At 40.1% G+C, this 22050-nt stretch overlaps 3 protein-coding genes across 3 annotated transcripts; all 3 read right to left on the minus strand.

Moving 5' to 3' along the window:
- Nucleotides 1–1765: 1765 nt before the first annotated feature.
- On the minus strand, nt 1766–2779 carry LOC134335706 (P2Y purinoceptor 2-like). Its single transcript, XM_063018299.1, has one exon. The coding sequence runs from the start codon at nt 2777–2779 to the stop codon at nt 1766–1768; it is 1014 nt and encodes a 337-aa protein (XP_062874369.1).
- Nucleotides 2780–7289: 4510 nt separating this feature from the next.
- Nucleotides 7290–8363, minus strand: LOC134335707 (lysophosphatidic acid receptor 6-like). Its single transcript, XM_063018300.1, has one exon. It carries the CDS (start codon nt 8361–8363, stop codon nt 7290–7292), a length of 1074 nt encoding a protein of 357 aa, XP_062874370.1.
- A 3696-nt stretch (nt 8364–12059) lies between these two features.
- nelfb (negative elongation factor complex member B) lies at nt 12060–20904 on the minus strand. Its single transcript, XM_063017844.1, has 13 exons — nt 20731–20904; nt 19603–19763; nt 18804–18903; nt 18482–18712; nt 17724–17909; nt 17414–17526; nt 17225–17327; nt 16934–17029; nt 16681–16823; nt 15714–15820; nt 15009–15150; nt 12962–13070; nt 12060–12517 (listed from the first exon to the last, which is right to left on the minus strand). Exons 1-13 carry the CDS (start codon nt 20830–20832, stop codon nt 12368–12370), a joined length of 1743 nt encoding a protein of 580 aa, XP_062873914.1. The 5' UTR covers nt 20833–20904; the 3' UTR covers nt 12060–12367.
- Nucleotides 20905–22050: the final 1146 nt, after the last annotated feature.

A 22050-nucleotide genomic window follows, 5' to 3' on the forward strand; every position in this document is an offset into this window, starting at 1 on the left:
AGGTGTCCACATCCTTTTGGTTATATAACCATGGGTGGTACAGTAAAACTGCAGGTACGAAGCAGTTAGTAAAACAACTACATACTACATAATGTAAAGATTTACATCTTATGTTTCGTAATCCTGTAATACTAGTGGAAAGTCCAGTGTGTCATGTGATTAGACTTCTAGCGACATTAGAAAAAACAAACATTGCCAAACTAAACCACAGAATTTTATTTCCCACCAATCTGCTTTTTTGTTCCTCACTGAGGCTTTGCTTACACTTTCACATGTTATATTTGGAATATGATAAGATTTAACTGAAATAAAGAAAGCACTACTAAACAAAAATGGGAATTTGAAAGTGTTTAGGGGGCAGCGCAGCAGTGGACATGATTATGACAGTTGTAACTTAGTGGTTAAGATACTGGACTATTAATCAGAGGGTTGCTTGTTTAAGTCTCACCACCTCCAAGTTGCCACTGATGGGACCCTGAACAAGGCCCTTAACCTTGAATTGCTTGCATTGTATTCAGTAACAAATGTAAGTCACTTTTGATAGAAGTGTTTAGTAAATGCAGTAAATATCAAATAAATATCAAAATAAACATTTTCTACAGCAAACTGTTTTCTGCTAATTTCAGGGCATGATTTTAATTTATGGAATTAAACATATGGCAAAAATTAAAATAAAAAAAACTAAATTTTATTTTTCATTATTATATGCAAAGGCTTGTTCACTGTAAGGAAAGTGGTATTTTTACTTCAACAAAATTAACAGAACTTGAAATGTAATCAAAGGTATAAAAACTTCATAAGTCTGATAACAGATCTAGTTTGAATACATTCTTTAGACTGAAGCACAATCATTGCAATGCAAAGTTAGTTATGTTATTTTAAAAGCAAGTTTGTTAAAATGGTCAGATATAATCATAATTGAGAGGATGCTGGAACACGGGTGCAACTGTCCAGAGTCGTGCAAGCTTTGCATTAAAATAGAAAAAAATAACTTCATTCAAAAGTAATGTCATATTTCCAGTAATCTCACAATAAAGTTAAAAAATAAATAAGAAAAACATTACATTTATGAAACTCACAGAAAAAGAATAAATGCCAACATAACTGATTTACACTTTGGTTACATTCATGACAGGAACAGGAGTTACTCATTACACAAGGTTTATCAGTTCACAAGGTTATATTAAACACAGTCATGGACAATTTTGTATCTCCAATTCACCTCACTTGCTTGTCTTTGAACTGTGGGAGGAAACCGGAGCACCCGGAGTAAACCCACGCAGACACGGGGAGAACATGCAAACTCCACACAGAAAGGACCCAGACCGCCCCACCTGGGGATCGAACCCAGGACCTTCTTGCTGTGAGGTGACAGTGCTACCCATTGAGCCACTGTGCCGCCTGGCTCCAAATTGGTAAAATAATGTTTAATTTGACAAGAAAAGTTCCCAAAACAGTGGTATTGCAGAATAATGTGATAAATCTACATTTGTCATGAGAATACTTTTAATTTTAATAAAATAAACAAATGCAACTGCAAATGGACTCTTCTTCTTCTTGTCCAAAAAGAGGGTTTTTTAACTAAAAAGAGAGGGTTATTTAAATAATACAAACTTAATAACAACATTAAACTGTTATGTACAACAATATTAAGCCTAATGCATTAACTGTTAATACTGCAAGACCACTGTAGAAAACATTAAATTTTGTTTGATAGCTATGCAGTCCGGTATCTCAGTTATAGTATAAGCACAGTTTAGTATATTCAGATTGAAGTGGAAATTGTATAGACAGCATTTTTATTTATAGTGCAGCTCGCCGTTTCTGATTCACTGTTGTTTTCTCTTTCCTGTTGACCAGTTATCTGTTTCAAAGATCTTTTAAAAGCTCTATTAAATTCACGTGAGCCGAAGAAATAAATTAAAGGGTCCAAGCAGCAGTTAATTCCCGCCACTATGTAGGATATATAATACGCTGTTTCTGCTCCTAACAGAAGCTTGCAGTGTCCAGGGTAGAACTTCTTAACCACTACTCCAACAGTCCTTGCGGCATTAAGTGGCAGGAAGCAAAGTCCAAAAATAATCAGACATATTCCGATCATCCTCAGTGATTTTATCTTGATTGACTGACCATGCTGAGAGTTCACGCTGATACGGGTTACAGATCGAGCCAGACAGCTGTAGCAAACCAGGGCTACAGCAAAAGGCAAAAGAAACCCGAAAATCAAAAGTACAAAGTTAATGATGAGGTACACATCAATAAGCTCATTTTGATGAATGGAAAGACATTGCTTGTGCCCATCCTCAGTAGTAACAGGAAGCAGAAACCCATAGACAAGGGCATTCAGCAGCAAAATCCCCCACACTCCAAGACAAAGTTTCTTCACAAAACTTTTGCTTTTCATAGGAGAAGCTCGCCTGAAGTGAACTACTACAACATACCGATATATGCTGATTAAGGTGAGGAAAGTGATGCTACCGTAGAAGTGAGCAGCAAACAGAGCTATCTTCAAATCACACAGAAAGCGGCCAAACTCCCAGTTGTTTCCCCTGGCAAAGTAAGCAGCCATGAGTGCGGTGGCAGGACAGGCAATTGCATCACTTATTGCTAAATTAAACTGCAAAACCGTGCCGGCACTCCATCTGGAAATCCGGATGACGAAGACCCACAGGCTAAAGCCATTAAGGATGAGTCCAATCATGTAGACCACGCAGAGGACGACAGCGAGGCAGACAGGCTGGACTTCTGGAGGGCAATGTGTTGTGTTGCTGATGTTCATTTCTGAAGGACTGAGAAAAATGAAACCTGTCGTGTTTAATCTGTAATTGTGAAAAACATGAGAAAGAGGAAGGAGAACTTGTTCATGAATGCCAGGGCAGTTCTTCTTCCGCTGTGTGTCAGAACATGCAATTACATTAATTTATCATATCATATCATATCATATCATATCATAAATATGTTCTGATGAATGCTGCTAGTACAAATATTATTTAAAAATATTATTACCTCATAAACTTCTCATGTGTTAAATATACAAAAAATATCAGACAAAACAACATAAAGATCTTCAGTGGATCTTGGCATAAATTCTCAGGAACTTTGTGTTAGGGTGCCTTACAGAAAAAAGGGTTCTGGGGACCTGGGTTCAAACGTCACCTCTGGTCACTGTAAGGAATTTATTTTTATTTTTTATTTATTTGGATTTTAACATCATGTTTTACACACTTTGGTTAAATTCATGACAGGACAGGTAGCTACTCGTTACACATGATTTATCAGTTCAAGTTTAATGTCAAACACAGTCAGACAATTCCATATCTCCAATTTACCTCACTTGCATGTTTTTGGACTGTGGGAGGAAACCGGAGCTCCCAAAGGAAACCCACACAGACATGGGGAATCGAACCCAGGACTTTCTTGCTATGAGGCAACAGCACTACCCACCATCACTGTCAGAACAGAGGTTGGAATGGTCTTGGAGTTTTCTTTCGGAGGTGATGGTTTCCTTTAAATTGAAAAAAACCAGCTTTGGATTGCCCATAGCTGGGAGTAAATGGTGTGCCCGGCGATAGATTGGTGCTGTTACCTGGGCATACTCCTTGTGCTCATCACGACCCTTACAGTATGAAGTTTAGAGGAATACAACAGCATGTTCAGAAGATATTTGGTTACTTAATTACATTTACATTTTAATTTTTGGCATTTAGCAGATGCCTTTATTCACAGTAACTTACATTACAGTTACAGTCGGGCGGCACTGTGGCTTGGTGGGTAGCACTGTCCCCTCACAGCAAGAAGGTCCTGGGTTTGATCCCCAGGTGGGGCAGTCCGGGTCCTTTCTCTGTGGAGTTTGCATGTTCTCCCCGTGTCTGCGTGGGTTTCCTCCGGGAGCTCCGGTTTCCTCCCACAGTCCAAAGACATGCCAGTGAGGTGAATTGGAGATACAAAATTGTCCTTGACTCTGTTTGATGTAACCTTGTGAACTGAAGAATCTTGTGTAATGCGTAACTACTGTTCCTGTCATGAATGTAACCAAAGTGTAAAACATGACGTTAAAATCCTAATAAACAAACAGTTACAGTATACTGTCTGAGCAATTAAGGGCCTTGCTCAAGGGCCCAACTGCAGCAACCTGGCAGTGGTGGGGCTTGAACCAGCAACCGTCTGATTACTAGTCCATTGCCTTAACCACTAGCATACAACTTGCCCCGTAATTAATGAAAAGCAATGAAGGGTTAATGAAGAGTTAATGAAGAGCACATTCTAACATGCTAGTTCAAAATCTCTCACGGAGGTTTAAACAGATTCAAATCTGGTGACTCAAAAGCCACTAAACAGGATTTGCATAATTTTCATACTTCATACCATATCGTGTTGGAACCACTTTTATAATCCACAGTATTCATTATATCATCCATCAGGAAAATTCTTCATTCATTCGTAGTGACGAATCCTCTAATTCATAGTCACGTTTTTCTATAAGGGGGAAAGAAAACCTGAACCATGCTTACAGAAGCCCACATACACACCCTGAAACACAAGCTCCTGACATCGTTTCCTCACTCAGTTTTTCAGGTTTTTCCCTTTAATTTAGTTCTCCTAGAAAAAGTGTGTGTTTATTCAATTCAATTCAACTTTATTGTCATTATACAATACAGGGTTGTACAGTATAACGAAACACTGTCAGGCTACATCTCCAGTGCAGACAATGAAAGACAATAGTGCAAAAACAATGGGGGAGGGGATGGGGGAAGTTACCAAAAGAAAACCATACATAAGGTGCATAGACAAGGTGCAATGACAAGACAATATAAGGTGCAAAAACAATATAAGGTGCAAGAACAAAACAAGGTGCAAGAACAAAAGCAAGGTGCATAGACAGATTGAGGTAGTGGATTTGGATTTAGCAGCTAGGTTTAGGTAAACAAATTCGAGGTAGTGGATTAGCAGCAAGAGTCCAGTAAAAGTGCGAGTGCAACAGTCGTAGAGGTGGTTATGTCCTGGTAGTTATAGTAGGAATGACTAGTTTAACCGCTCGTGGGTAGAAACTGTTCTTGAGTCTGGTGGTTCTGGCTCGAATGGTCCGGTACCTCTTCCCAGATGGCAGTGGCTGGAACAGGAAGTGGCTGGGGTGTGTGGGGTCAGAGGAAATGTTCCTGGCTTTCCTCAGACATCTTTTATTGTAGATGTCCAGTATGGGTGGGAGTGCGGTTGCAGTGATGTGCTGGGCAGTTTTCACCACCCTTTGAAGAGCCTTGTGTTCAGCAGCTGTGGCACTGCCGTACCAGACCGTGATGCAGCTTGTCATGATACTCTCCACAGTGGATCTATAGAAGTTACAGAGAAGCTGCTGTGGCAGGTTGACTCTCCTCAGTCTTCGAAGGAAGTGGAGACGTTGTTGTGCCTTTTTGATGACGTGTGATGTGTTGAGTGACCAGGTGAGATCCTCAGCTAGGTGGACGCCAAGGAACTTGAAGCTGCTCACTCTTTCCACCGTTGTCCCCTCGATGCTCAGTGGTGTGTGCACTCTACTCCCCCGTCTGAAGTCGATGACCATCTCCTTGGTTTTGCTAACATTGAGGGAGAGGTTGTTAGCAGTGCTCCACTCTGTGAGCATCCTCACTTCCTCCCTGTACAGCCTCTCATCATCGTTGGTGATTCTGCCGATTATTGTGATGTCGTCGGCAAACTTTATGATGGTGTTGGAGCTGTGTTTTGAGATGCAGTCGTATGTGTACAGTGTGTACAGCATAGGTGAGAGGACGCAACCTTGTGGGCATCCTGTGCTGAGTGTGAGGACGGGGGAGGTGTGGTCACCCATCCTAACAGATTGTGGTCTGGAGCTAAGAAAGTCCATAATCCAACTGCATATTGTGTGACTAATCCCAAGTGTGCTCAGTTTGGAGATCAGTCTGGATGGGATGATGGTGTTAAAGGCAGAACTGAAGTCAATAAACAACATCCTGACATATGTGTTAACTCCATCCAGGTGACTGAGTGCGGTGTGCATTGCCAGAGAAACTGCGTCATCAGTAGATCTGTTGGCACGGTAGGCAAACTGATGAGTGTCCAGGGTGATAGGAAGACTACTCTTAATATGAGCCAAGATCAGTCTCTCGAAGCACTTCATCACTATGGGTGTGAGAGCGATGGGGCGGTAGTCATTCAAACATGTGATGCTGGACTTCTTTGGGACTGGTATGATGGTGGTGGCCTTGAAACAGGCAGGAACAGTAGACTGTGCCAGGGAAAGGTTAAAGATGTCTGTGAAGGTGGCAGCCAGCTGGTTGGCACATGCCTTCAGGACCCGTCCTGGAATGCCATCTGGACCTGTTGCTTTCCGGGTTGGCACCCTCGAAAGAGCTCTTCTCACCTCGTCTGTAGCTAGGATGAGTGCTGGCTCTTCTGTGGAAAGCGGCACGGCAGACGTGGATGGTTGAGCCTGAGCAGTGGTCTCGAAGCGGGCATAGAAGGTGTTCAGTTCGGCAGGGAGTGAGGCGTCTGTAGTCTCCAAGTTACTGACTTTGCTCTTGTAGTCGGTGATTACTTGTATCATTCTACAATTCTGATGTGCAAGTGAAACCTGAACATTATATTATATTGTCTGGGCACACTATGGCTGTTTGCAACCTGCAGACACAATTAGCACTTCCTCTATTACTTTTGCACTCTTTGTCAGGTTCCTTCTAAAAATTAAATATTCAAATTAAAGCTTTTAATAGACCAGCAGCTCATGCTGCCAGTTGAACAGCAACAGATACAAAGTATTTGAAGTACAAAATGATGTACGTGTGTTTAGTTCAAGTTACTCTTTATTCAGAATACATTTACATTATATTATTGTAAGAGAATAATATGCTTTAAAATGAACATGCAATATAGAATAAGAATATATTTCAAATATATTTTTATTGTTCTTCATAAATTAAACGGGTCACTTGGGTGGCACAGTAGCTCACTACAGCTGTGATCCAGGGTTCAAATTTCCAGCTGTGTGTTTCCAGCAATCGATTGGCATCCTGTCTGTGGTGTGTTGTTGCATTGCACCCGACGATTCTGGGGAAGCCAGACCTGAGGTGACCCTGACCCATATAAAGCCGTAGTAAAACATGAAAATTTTATTTCACTCTTACCAGTTGCTTAGAGCGGCGACACACACAAACACTGGTTAATAACTAATACACATCCCAGGATGTGACCTTAATTATGTGAAAGGGCTTGGAAGAAAGCGGAGTACACTTTTACAGCAGGGTAAGGATGGTAGCTGTACCTGAATTAAAGTAGACAATTTACAAATGAGTGGTCGTTATCATATCTCTGTTCAATGTCAAGCCAGTAGGATTATTAATCGTGGTTAGACCACTGTCATGCTCAATCTTATCATCAGCGTTTTTCCTCACTGACTGGATTCCTATTTTCCTTAGTGAACTCTGAATGGCCCGCGTGAAATTCTGTGAGGCAAAACAGTAGATAAGCGGGTCGAGACAGCAGTTTGCTGAGGACAGAATAAATGAGACATAGTGTGCGGTCTCAACTTGCAAAAGAAGATTACAGTGAGTTGGAAAGTATTTCTTGACCACGACCCAAATTGTGCGGACCACGGTCATGGGCATAAAACACAATCCAAAGATCACCAAACAAACAGCTACCATTTTGCGTGATTTTCTCTTTATGAGCTGGCCTTTTTGCTGGAAGACATTAATGCCGGACACAGACCTCGCCAGGCAGCTGTAGCAAAACACAGACACTGTAAATGGAATCAGGAATCCTGGAATTAGTAAAACGAAGTTAATGACAAAAAACACCTCGACGTTTTGTTCCTGGTGGACGCTAAGACGTAGCGTACAGTGTCCCACTGGGCTTGTGTCCAGAACAGAACCACACACGACTCCATTTACCAGCAGGAAAACCCAAACTACTGCACAAAGCTTCTTCACAAAGTCCTTTTGTTTCATACGGGAGTTCTGACTGTGGTAGACCACCAGTACGTATCGGTGCACACTGATGAGAGTAAGAAACAGGATACTGCCATACAAGTGAACAATCAACACCACAGTTTTGATGCGACACAGTAGATTTCCGAAAGGCCAGTGTCCTTCCAGGAAATAATAGGCTGTAATAAAGGGTGCCAGTGGACACATGGTGATGTCACTGATGGCCAAGTGGAACTGGAGAAATGTTCCAGACCTCCACTCAGGTATGCGGTACATGAAGACCCACATGCTGAAGATGTTCAGAAAAAGTCCAAGCAAAAGGAACAAGCAGATCAGAACAGCAATGGTAACTCCTACAGGATACGGCACAGCTATATTACCTCCAGTTGTGTTCAAATGAGAGCAGCGTACATTATTTGTGCTATTCATCTACAAAAATCAAAAGAAAAAGTGTTACAGCAACAAAGTGAGATGCATATGTGCTAACTGACCACTTTATTAGGAATACCATACTAATGTTGGCTAGGACTCTACTAATAAAATCAGATCTAGTTCTTGTGGGCCTGTACCCACTTTACTTGGCTTATGTGTGATCTCTGCATAGAAATTCAATAGTTTAATTATTTTATCTGTTGTATTTGGTACAAACAACCATGCCAAGGTCAAAGTCACTTATTTCACTTTTTTCCCCATTCAGTATAATGGGGAAATTGATGTAAGCATTAACTAGACCTCTTGACTCATGTCTGTAGAATTTAATGCGCTTGTGTCACTGCTACATGACTGTTCGATTAGACACTTTCATGAATGCTCAGATGTTCCTAATAAAGTGGCCGGTGAGCATGTGAGTCAGTGACATATATAGCTTTTTGTCTTCAATCCTAAGCAATATACAACACTTCGCTTGTGATGAATAAACCTAAATATGAGCCCAATTCCAAAAAATGTTGGCAATTGGGACTCTAGGTAAAACAAAAAAAGAGAGAATGCAATATTTTACAGTTGAGTTTTTGGCACAAAGTTGAGTTTTTAGTTAAAATATTCCCAATTAGATTAAATTTTGGATTTAAAGGGAATTTCAAAATATATGAATTAACAGTGTTGTTGAAATACATTTGTAAATGCCTCACCCACTTTTTCCCCAAAACATATTTTTGGTCATTGTGGCAAAATAACTGACTGTGTGTCACCTGACCACTAGATTCTCCTTCAGATTCAGGGGGGCTGATTTAGAGTAGCTCGTATTTTATGAGGCAACAGTTTAGGACTTCTTCCCAACATTGACAAGAAGGCCACAGGTTTTTTTTACATTCCAAATGTCTGTACCAATTATCTTGATTTATGATATAAAGGCTTTCAAGCTTTTTTTTCTTTGTAATGCCCATGAATTAGGCTATCTAATGCAGTCAAACTAGCTCTTTTTATATAGGTACAGACATTTAATCATAAACAGGAAAATATGAGGCCACGCTACAAAGGTTGGTGACATGTTAAAACTTTCTGCTACCTACTCTAATACATGGCTGTATGGATATTTGAGATTTGATATTTTGTTTAAAAAACTTTTAAAACAATTATATCATATAGTATTATCCATGTAAATGGCCTGTATTCTATTTGAAATATATTTTACAGAAATATTTACTGTTATAACAGCTATAACAGATAGAAAATGCATATCATACTGTATGTATTAAATATGATTTTTAAACAACCATTTAAACACATCTAGTCATTAACCTATTTACATAAGGATTATTTAAAATACTTACAGTTTGAAACAGCTCTGAGGTGAGATGCTTAATGATTTTGAGCCCTCACTAAACTGACTTCCTGTCTGCTTAGCATACTTTCATGTTCATAAATAGACACGGGCTAAAGATGTTAATGTTAAAGTGAGATTGACGTAACTACTGCTATTACGCTCTAAAGATCCGATTTGCTTGGTAGTTCCTTCTAACAGTAACTGTGCTTCAATCCTAAAAGATAACTGTTGTTTTATATTTGGCAAAATGTCTCACTAAACATTTACCTGTGTATATGCCAAAATCTTATAGGTGCAGATATGCCGTTTTCTATTGCTCCAAGGTTACATTACTGATGCACTCAGTGTTGTCAACAATAGCAGCATGATGGAAAAGGTTTTACATAGTGAAATAATGTCCAACATTATCCTCCAAAATCCTGTGGAAAGACCCAGAAACGTGAAGCCTGTTATAGCCACAAAGGTGCTTATGGTTTTGAAATAGAATGCCTTGATATGTTAGTAATACATATCACAATTCTATTCCAACTGATCCCAATTCTGCATAAGCAAGCAAAACCACCTGAAACAGCTGGTATTGCACACAAGGTTAAGGTTCACATGTTCAGAAACCCTGTCAAACACCTAAATACTCACTTCTCCTCCAAGTGCAAAATTTGTGATGCACACAAGTTACAGACAGTTTTAAAGGACACGAGGGGTTGACCTGAGTATTACTCACTACTGTGAATAAAATGCAGCTGTTTCACAGAGTTATTTTTAGTCTGTTGACCAATGCAGACATTTTTATTAGTTTTCTTAAACCACTTTATCCTGGTCAGGGTTGCGGTGGGTGTAATGCAAGAAAACACCTTGAACACAACGCCACACTCACACATTTAATGACTCACTCACAAGTGGCGCAGCACAGTCAGTACCCTTCTGCATCTGGTAGCTTAGTGGTTTGGTACTTGGCTAGTAATCATAAGGTTGCTGGTTTTAGCACCACCATTGCCACTGTTGGGCCCCTGAGAAATGCCCTTAATGCCCATTTGCTTGAACTGTATTCACTGATAATTGTGAGTTGCTTTGGATAAAAGCGTCTGTTAAATGCTTCAAATGTAAATGTAATGTATCCTCAAGGGATGGGAGGAAATTGGACTACTTGGAGGAAACCAATGCAGACACAAGCAGAACATGCACAAAGCCTGAAATACAGCAAATCATTTAATGACAAAACCCGACCACCTAGAGTTTGTGCAAGCAAGTGTAACAAAAGCGTGAATGTAATTTTGGGATAAATGACATTTATGGTTTTTGTACTTTTGGGTGACTTCTAATGACAAATCAGTGACATTTGCACAAAAAGTCCTGAAATCTACTGTAACACATTTTAGATACACGTTAAATAATGGTACTAAGACTATGGAGCAGGCTTCCTCAGTAGAATGCAGAGCAGTTGGCAGGGGACATAAGCATAACTGATTTTCTATATATTTTACAAGAATGTTGAACTGAATCTAATTTTGATATATCACATTATAATTTGAGCCAAGGGTACAGGAAAAAAAAACAGTGCTTAAATGGCACAGTGGTACATTAAGCTAACCCAACAACCACTGAGATCCAGGATCAAATCCCTAGTGGGGAAGGTGGGGGGTGCAATGGTAAAAAATCAGAATTAACAAAAAAAATATTTACAGAAAAATGAAAATTGTGATCAGTGCCATTTTAGAATACTCACTTCATGTGCAGCTCATCAAAAATCAAGCACAACGATTTGATGCAATGTGACCTTAAACGGTACAACCTTTAATTTGTACATTTGAGATCACACAGCACTATACATAGCTCTACAAGAACAGTCCAGGGGAATTCTGGTTACTCGGTTGCCAGGTTTTTTGCACATCTAGGTTTCTAGTGTTGCATTTTACTTTTGTGTTTTCAATTCCTGCTTGTGTTTACACTGGGGCAGTACCTAAGTAACCTGCTTCCTATTACACAGAGGAAGTGCCAACATGTTTAACAGTGAAACTGAATTTAACGATTAGTGCTGTTAACAGTTTAAAATAAGATTTTCTGTTATAATGATTTTGGGGTCTAACTCAGCCAACAGTAAAGCTGCTGATATAACCCAACAACTATTTTACCTTAAATGTGTTTTTGATGCCAAATTTATTTTATTTTTTTCATATGCAAAGTTTATAAAGACATGGATTGAGGAGCTGGACCTCAACTCTATTAAAAATCTTTTTTTTTTCCTGTCGGCTGCTCCCCTATACAGTATATGGGTCGCCACAGCGGATTAAACTATGATTTATCCATGTAAATGAAACCTGATCAGGAATACTCTTTAAATGACCATTACACATTTACTTATTAATTTTATTTACAACTGGGCTTGCTACAAATGCAAATCTACACCATACACAATAACAGTACTGTACATAAAGTATCACTTTGAACTGATTAAACTAGAGCACAATAATAAAATATTCATATCAAAATAAGCACTGGCCACAAAATTGCCAATCTGAAGCAAAAAAAAAAAAAAACTGCTTGTAAAATGAGTTCTGGAATAGTTGCGGTAATAATCAAAACAGATGCTACATACAGCTTTTTTTAATCAGTCTAATCAGTTTAGGCAGACTACAACCTGTGTACAAACAAGTTTAGTTGCTAGGTTGGTTCAGTGAGGAATGCTGGGTGTGGTGGGGACAGTGACAGGGTGCAGGCCCAGATCCAAGGTTGGGGCTTCCTCGGGCTCAGGTGGGGTCCTCTTAGAGGCCTCTACCTTCTCCACCAGCTGTGTGTACAGCTCCTTTACTGGTTCACTGCTCTGTAAACATTAATACAAATCATCATTACTATACAGTGTGGAACCAAAAAATATAGAATCACTCAGACAGAGGTGAAGTTAGGAGAGAAAAGAATTATGCAATTTGTTGATGGTTATCCTGACTTAATTTCTTAAAAAGTCTGAAATAAAAAAAAGGCAAAGATTAAAACAGACATTCAGCTGTAATTAATTAGATTAATCAATCAAACCTTTCCGGAAATATCCCACTTTAATAACCTTCAAGCCAGAAATAAGCAGAAAAAATAATCTTACATACACTGTAACGCAGAAATGATGCCTTATGTAACCTTTAAATATCTACCACAATGACCTTTAAATGCTCCTCTAAAATAACCTTGGTACAAGGAGGGCAAGCAAAAGCAAAACATTCCTACTAATTATGGTAAAATAAATGTATAATATATATAATTATATGTTATTTACCTGTTTGGGTGGCTCTAATGTTTTCAGTAGTCCTTCCATAGAGGACGGGTGTACTTTCTGGTGGAGGTGGTTTAATAACCGCAGTGCATGTCTGTGCACATTCTCCTTACTGCAAATTATTGTTGGCACAAACGTAAGACAGCATGAAACAACATGCACATACAGTGTATCACAAAAGTGAGTACACCCCTCACATTTCTGCAGATATTTAAGTATATCTTTTCATGGGACAACACTGACAAAATGACACTTTGACACAATGAAAAGTAGTCTGTGTGCAGCTTATATAACAGTGTAAATTTATTCTTCCCTCAAAATAACTCCATATACAGCCATTAATGTCTAAACCACCGGCAACAAAAGTGAGTACACCCCTAAGAGACAACACCCCTAAATGTCCAAATTGAGCACTGCTTGTCATTTTCCATCCAAAATGTCATGTGATTTGTTAGTGTTACTAGGTCTCAGGTGTGCATAGGGAGAAGGTGTGTTCAATTTAGTAGTACAGCTCTCACACTCTCTCATACTGGTCACTGAAAGTTCCAACATGGCACCTCATGGCAAAGAACTCTCTGAGGATCTTAAAAGACGAATTGTTGCGCTACATGAAGATGGCCAAGGCTACAAGAAGATTGCCAACACCCTGAAACTGAGCTGCAGCACAGTGGCCAAGATCATCCAGCGTTTTAAAAGAGCAGGGTCCACTCAGAACAGACCTCGCGTTGGTCGTCCAAAGAAGCTGAGTGCACGTGCTCAGCGTCACATCCAACTGCTGTCTTTGAAAGATAGGCGCAGGAGTGCTGTCAGCATTGCTGCAGAGATTGAAAAGGTGGGGGGTCAGCCTGTCAGTGCTCAGACCATACGCCGCACACTACATCAAATTGGTCTGCATGGCTGTCACCCCAGAAGGAAGCCTCTTCTGAAGTCTCTACACAAGAAAGCCCGCAAACAGTTTGCTGAAGACATGTCAACAAAGGACATGGATTACTGGAACCATGTCCTATGGTCTGATGAGACCAAGATTAATTTGTTTGGTTCAGATGGTCTCAAGCATGTGTGGCGGCAATCAGGTGAGGAGTACAAAGATAAGTGTGTCATGCCTACAGTCAAGCATGGTGGTGGGAATGCCATGGTCTGGGGCTGCATAAGTGCAGCAGGTGTTGGGGAGTTACATTTCATTGAGGGACACATGAACTCCAATATGTACTGTGAAATACTGAAGCAGAGCATGATCCCCTCCCTCCGGAAACTGGGTCGCAGGGCAGTGTTCCAGCATGATAATGACCCCAAACACACCTCTAAGACGACCACTGCTTTATTGAAGAGGCTGAGGGTAAAGGTGATGGACTGGCCAAGCATGTCTCCAGACCTAAACCCAATAGAACATCTTTGGGGCATCCTCAAGCGGAAGGTGAAGGAGCGCAAAGTCTCGAATATCCGCCACCTCCGTGATGTCGTCATGGAGGAGTGGAAAAGCATTCCAGTGGCAACCTGTGAAGCTCTGGTAAACTCCATGCCCAGGAGAGTTAAGGCAGTTCTGGGAAATAATGGTGGCCACACAAAATATTGACACTTCAGGAACTTTCACTAAGGGGTGTACTCACTTTTGTTGCCGGTGGTTTAGACATTAATGGCTGTATATGGAGTTATTTTGAGGGAAGAATAAATTTACACTGTTATATAAGCTGCACACAGACTACTTTTCATTGTGTCAAAGTGTCATTTTGTCAGTGTTGTCCCATGAAAAGATATACTTAAATATCTGCAGAAATGTGAGGGGTGTACTCACTTTTGTGATACACTGTACATACAAATATACATATATAAATGTGTCTGTGTGTTGTCAATTTATCTTGTATAAAGCAATAAGAATTGTACAATGTCACATTCTACAGTAAATAAATATTCTTTCTGCCTCTCTAGTATATTCACCAATAATCCCAGATTTACCTATATTATTTCAAAGACACGTTACCCAATAGTTGAGCTAGAAATGACTAAAGGAAGTACTCTCTAAGTACATAAGCTCAATCGTTATAATACTGGCCTGGAGGAGGAGGTGATAAGGAAGTGGTCGAATACTGTAATGCAGAACTCCTCATTGCCGAAGTCTTCAGACAGAAGTGTCAGATGACCCATCAGCAGATGAAGGAAAATGTCTCCAAAAGCCATGTCATTGTAGGTCTCCACTGTAAGACACGCACATGTAGATCAAACACCAGCCACTAGAGGGAAACCATATTTCTTTTGATTCTTATTTTAAAATCCAGAATGTGGGATTTGTTCATTCTTTTGAACTGCACAAAAATACAAAAAAATGTAACTTCTTTGTTTTGTCTGACCAACATGCTTGAATTTTGTAAATATAAACTAATGTGATGCCTGCAAAACCTATAAAAAAAACTGGAACGGTGCAAAATAAGAGTAAAAAGTCCTTGGTTATTTCTGCAAAACTATGTCAGGCCTTATTCTGCACATGTGCTACAACAGCATGGCTTTATAGACACAGAGTGCAAGTGCTTGACTGGCCTGCCTGCAGCCCAGGTCTGTTTCCTTTTGAAAATGTATGACACGTCATTAAGAGGAGAACCTGGAGAGTGATGAAGACTATTCAGCAGGTAAATTCTCATATCAAACATAAATGGGTAAAAATTCTACTGTGATGTGATCTGCACTCACTCAGGCTGGCAGAATAAATACACTCACTCCTAAATACATTTCTCCAGTGTGTATGAAACAGTAGGTGACTTACCCAGAGCAGGAAGAAACCTTTGCAAGGCATTCTTATTCCGCTGTTTGGCAATATGCAGCACATAATAAAGGCCTATCTCACATGCTACTCTGTTCTCTTGCAGATATCTAGAAATGAAGGAAAGTTAACAGATACAATTCCAAATCTATAGCAAGTCATTTCACCAAACGTTTTTGGAATTTACAGTCCTGTAAAGTGTTATGGTGATTGTTTTTTCTTTTTCCACTAGATGGCGATGACCTTTGTGTAGGGCCGTGACATTTATCCATTAATATTTATTAAATGTATCTCCTGATGTTCAAGTCAGGTTCTAAATCATTTAAGAATCTACAGTAGTTACCTGGAGTATACAGGTTTATACAGTCTGAGGTTGCAAATGCTGACATGATTACAAAGCAGGATTTCAAAAAATTCCAAATTTTTTTTATCTATAACTGATAGTGTACACTACGAAGTTTTAAGAGTTACACCAATAAGCCAAAATATTAGGACCACCCTGACTAATATGCCCGGGCACTTTTACTAGACTAGGGATTAATGCACTGTGTGTTGTTACACAATCACCTTATCACTAGTATTAAATTTATCTGTAATTTAAGCCACAGCAGCCATTCTGTTGGTCCATACCAGATGCCGCAGCCTTCACGTCCTCTGGTGTCAATGAGACTTGGCCACCCTACAACCTGTTTGCGTTTTGTGGCTTGTTCCTTCTCCGATTACGGTCAGTTGGTACTCAACACGGCTGCCTTGTTTCATAGATAGTTTAACTCAGTTGTCTGGCAAAAATGATCTGGCTCTTGTCAAAAGCACTCAAGTCTTTTGGCTGATCATTCATATTGGTAGCATTTAACACAATCATCAGCCCCACATTTAATGTTTAACTGTTATGAAATGTCATTACCAGGCACATTTTTTTGGCCAAGGTGGGGGGTTCTAATGTTTTGGCTCATCAGCGTGTATTAAATACCTGGTGAAGGTCTCAGGCAGGGTGGAGGGGTAGGCAGGTGAACTCTTTTCCTCACTAGGAAGTTTCTGTTCCACATTGAATGTGTAATCATCCACCACAATTGACATCACGGCAGGCAGGAAACGTGTAACAACTTCTAGTTCCTAATAATGTCAACAAATAAGAGCACTTATCAGTAATTAGTGTTTTAAGCCATTAAAAAAACGATTCTACAAACATGTGTGACAAAGTATGTGGCAGCGTATAATCTTACCAGTCGTGGCTCTTTGAAAACCTGGCTGTCGATCATGTCCCAGGCACCCTGACCAAGGCTTAGCATCCTTAAAAGCAAGAGCAGATCTGGACTGTCCTGATCATACACACACACACACACACACACACAGAAAGACATTGTTTTTGTATGTTTTCAGTGTTGTATATGTATTATGTGCTGTATTTTTAACATGAAACGCCAAAGACAAGTTTCCCTGCAGTGGAAAAAAAAAGAAGTCAGAATCTTAATCATTAATATTGCTAAATCATGCTGCTTATATAGATCTCTTACTCTGGGTAGGGTGTCCTGGCTGAGCAGCTCTTGCAGGTTCCTCACTGTACTCAGCACCAAAGTATTACTGGCAAAAGGGTCACACAGAATCATGGAGAGGTCCCTGTAAACAACAGTCACACATAGAGTGACCACAGTGCTTCAGAACAAATTTGTGTAATAATTGTGTCCTCACTAAGCACTACATACCCCAGCACTTGCTCCTGTCCTTTTTTAACACTGTCCAGGAAACCTTGCAGCTCTCGAGCTCGTTTGGCATCCACAAACTTTTCCCTGATGCAGGCGTCTAAGCACCATGTGAACTGGAACAACAAATACGTGTCTTTACTGTATTTTTATAAGAAAAGCATTTTGAGCAGCATATACAATTTATGACATCAATTTCCCTCTGATTCTTAACTAATTTTAACTAATATTCAAATTATACACAGTTAGATAAAATGACTAAAATCAACAATAGCCATTTAACACCTTTAGCAACTGATAATTCATTTCTCACCTTGTGGCACGGATCGACAGAGCAGATCTCACTAACGTCCAGATCATGTAAGGACATGAGAAGCTCGGCGCGTAGGGTGCAGTAGTGCATGTTTCGTGTTCGCAGGAACAGTGTCCTTAAAAACTGCAGCACCATGTCGTACAGCTTTACATTCTTCCCAATCATTTGAGTGAGCTTCTGTACAACCTGACAAACACCAAAATAAAATAAATATATATTTAAAAATGCAGTATTACATAACATGATAGTTAGTGAGTTTTTCAGAACTAGGGATGCAAATTTTTGCCAATTTATTTAAATTTATAGCATCTCATAACAGCATAACATATAAATGTTACAGTAATATAAAGCTTAGCACAAACACAGTGAGCATAACAAGTTCAGCATCCTATCTGTAGATTCTGAACAAAGATGGTAGCAAATAGTTCATCACAAAGGCTTAGCTGGCTCAAAGCTTTCCCTGCCCACATTAAGCACAGTTCTGCCTTTCGACTGGAATGTTACTGGTTACACAAGATTCATCAGTTCAAGCCTTTAATGTCAAACACAGTCATGGACAATTTTGTGTCTCCAATTCACCTCACTTGCATGTCTTTGGACTGTGGGAGGAAACCGGAGCTCCCGGAGGAAACCCACACAGACACAGGGAGAACATGCAAACTCCACACAGGAAGGACCCGAACCTCTCCACCTGGGAATCGAACCCAGGATCTTAAACAAGGTAATGCTAAAGTTCTCAGGATGTTGGAGGAGCTCACCTCTCCCTGTCGCCGGGTCTTGGGTGAAGGACTGAAGAAGTTGTGAAGGATAGAGAGATCACTGCAGAACAGTGCAGCCTCTTTTTCTACAATGTACTGCTTAAGCAAAGGAGACACCTCATCCCCGAACAGAGCCTGGTTATCCTGCCATATCTGCCTCTTCACCTCCACAGCACAGACCTTATACAGCTCCTTATCCGCCATTACCTGCTTCAGTTTCTTCTCCGGCACCTACTCAGATCCAACAAAGATGAGCAAGAAGCACACGCCGGTATAAACCAAACAGTAAATAGAACCATGTCGAGTGGAACTAATCCCTTACTTTTGGTAGGTGCTTCATAACCTGCATGACTACAGGCTGTATAGATGTCATTTTGACCAGCGGGAAGCTCTTCTCAAGAAGTTCCTCCAACTTACGGTATCTAACAGGAAGGGGAAACAATCAGTTATTGGATGCATCACAATTCTCTCTTAAAATGCTTTGCATTAGCACACATCATCATAATCTGATTACATAATCGTATGCAAAATGTTTATTTAAACACATTTCAACTTTATGAAGTGACTAGGTATTTAAATTCTGTTATATTTTAATTAAGACATTTTATTCAGATGGATTCAGAGCAGAATCAGTAGTGCTACACTACACTCACCAAGCACTTTATTAGGTACACCTATTCCTGACACGTACATTCCTTAATTCATTTATAAGCTACCATACAGATGATCCTTGTAGGTATACAATAACTGACTGCTCTGTACTAGCACTAGCATGGTAATGACACGGCAGTGTGTGTTGAACTGTTATGAGTTTATCAGGAGCAGCAGCATTGTTGGGATTTATAATACTGTTTTAGGAACACATACCCTGTTAATGCTTAATATAGGTATATAGGTAGATACTACAGCTCTTTTATTTTAAAGAAATGTTTATTAATCGCCCTCTATTTCTTTATCAGTGGACACTTTTATTAGTGCCAGCAGTGTACAGAGGAACAGAGGGGTTACAGTCAGTGATTGTATCAAATCTTGAGCTTCCTAGAGTTTCACCTTCCTAGAACTTCTGTCTGAGGAGTAGCAGTGGAAAAAAATGCAAGTAGACTCTGATCTCTTGCCCTTACCTGTCTTCATCCTTGCCTTCTGCAATAAATGCCACTCGCTCCATCAGCTTGTCCCTGAGCTCATCAAACACTGACTGATGGAACTCCAGGCGAGGAGTTCCATGAAGATCCAGGAAAGGCAGCGCAGACTGCAGGGTCGGCAACAATATGCCATTCTCTGACTACACACAGTAATATACCGATTAAATAAATACACTCACTCCCAAACAATTCTGTAAAAGCAAAAAGCAACAGCCGATGATAAGATACATAAATCCTTCATTATTAATTGTTTTTACCACCACTTAATCCTACTCAGGGTCACAGTGGGTCCCGTTCATTGGGCAAAAGGCAAGAAAACACCTCAGACAGGTCGCCAGCCAGTCCATCACAGGGCACACACACACACACACACACACACACACACACACACACACACACACACACACACACACACACCTAGAATTTCCAATTAACGTGATCGCTTTTCTTTAGACTGGCAAATCGTAAACTGGAGCATCCGGAGGAAACCCACACAGACAAGGGGAGAACATGCAAACTCCACACAGAAAGGACACGGACCGCTCCACCTGGGAATCGAACCCAGGACCTTCTTGCCGTGAGGCGACATTGCTACCCACTTAACCACCTCATGTGAATTATTAGTGTGCCTGTAAACACACCCAATAAAACAAACACCGCTGCAAAGTGTCTTGACTTCAGTGCTTAAACTTGGGTCTAAATGAGGTGTACGTATAACTGTGACAATAATGGAACTGTGTTCCGTACAGGTGGCCATTCAATAGATTTTGGCTTGCATTCCTAATATGATCCAACCGGATTTGTAATCGGGGCTTGAAATACAACTGAGACCCTTGCTTAGTGTTTGAGACCATTAATCCAGCTTTTGTTTCGAGTGTTTGCGGAATTACAGAAAAGTGTACGGAACACTGTTCTCTGCTTATCAGACCGTTATCATGACTTAATAGATTGCTCACGGTTAGGAAAACCATTGTGGAAAAAGTGGGCAGTTGATGTAAAAAGACGTCCTACCTGTAATACCTGTATGTGTTTCTGAAAAGAGGTATTTGTTGGAGAGTATTTGTTCTAATTTGAAGTGAATTTAATGTCTGGTTGCAGTGATGTTACCTGGAACTGGTCTATAGCTTTGAGCGGCTCTGTACAGTTGGTCAGAGTTTCCTTCAGATCGTCTCCATTAGATATTCCGAGCTCAGAAAGCCCTGCAAACATTTTCACTGAATATGTCTCCACTGTTTTACACTAATTTAATATTAATATCCAGCCTTGTTTAGTTCTAGTCAGCTACTGTCGCGCAAATTTCCTGCGCGTACTTCAAAATCCACCGGGTTGCTTTGGTGTATTTTACGAAAGGTTCCTAGTGTCGTTATCGATACGTGCACAGTAAGCAACAAAAATAAAATCAACACGTAACAATAATCCGTTTCCTGTCATTGTACGAACATTCTGGTCAGGATCGCGGATCCTCCAGGAAACACTGGGCTCATGGTAGTGCAGTGGGTAGAATGAGTGCTGCATTGCATGGGTTTTGTGGTCTTGGGGTTGAAAGTTGCATGCGGTCAGTGTCTCTGAGGAATATGCTCTTTTGCACCTGCTTGGGTTTCCTTTGGGTACTTTAGTTTACATCCACTTTCCAATAACATGCAGAAGGTAGATTGGATGCTCTAAGTTGCCCTTGTGCATGAGTGACCGGGTGAGTAGCCTAAACAAACGTGTGACAATGGTTCAGTGGTAACTCAGCGGTTAATATTCTGGATTGGTGACCAAAAGGGGGCGCAGTTTCCCCACCACCGGCATGTTGGGCTCCTTAACACACAATTGATTTTATCTTATCTGTGAGAACTGTAAATCGTTTTGGATTAAGGCGTCTGATAAATGGCATGAATATAAATGAATGAATGTATGTGATGGATTAACGCCCGTGTTTAGGGTGTGTTCCTGCCTGGCGCCCAGAGGCACCTGACCTAAACGTTTATTATGATGAATAGACACCTTCTGCCACTATCTGCAGATAGTGAACCGGTTACAATTTTATAAATACCTTTATATAGTGAAGACATACTGATGTGGTCATTTAGCAGCTGATTTCAAGTAAAATAACGATCTATTCGGACAGAACTTTAGATACTAAGGTGGGATACTGTAGCCTATTTGTGACTGTTGTCCTTTCCAACTTTGTTCCGTCTGTAAGGGTGTAGTTCACTAACTTTAAAATAAGTAGCAGTAACCTCAGGTAAAATATACATGATGCACATTGTAGATATGTATATAAATTTTCCCATAAAACTGCTGTATTAGGCTGCACACAGTGCAGAAGACTAATTGATCACATTTGTAGCAAAACGTTTGTATTTTTTATAAATGTTTACAAATTGACAAACAATAAAATAAAAAAAATGGTGCATGTGCAAAGTTAGGTGTAATCCATGT

Source organism: Trichomycterus rosablanca, chromosome 21 (assembly GCF_030014385.1).
Source record: "Trichomycterus rosablanca isolate fTriRos1 chromosome 21, fTriRos1.hap1, whole genome shotgun sequence".
In the NCBI taxonomy this organism is placed as follows: domain Eukaryota; kingdom Metazoa; phylum Chordata; class Actinopteri; order Siluriformes; family Trichomycteridae; genus Trichomycterus; species Trichomycterus rosablanca.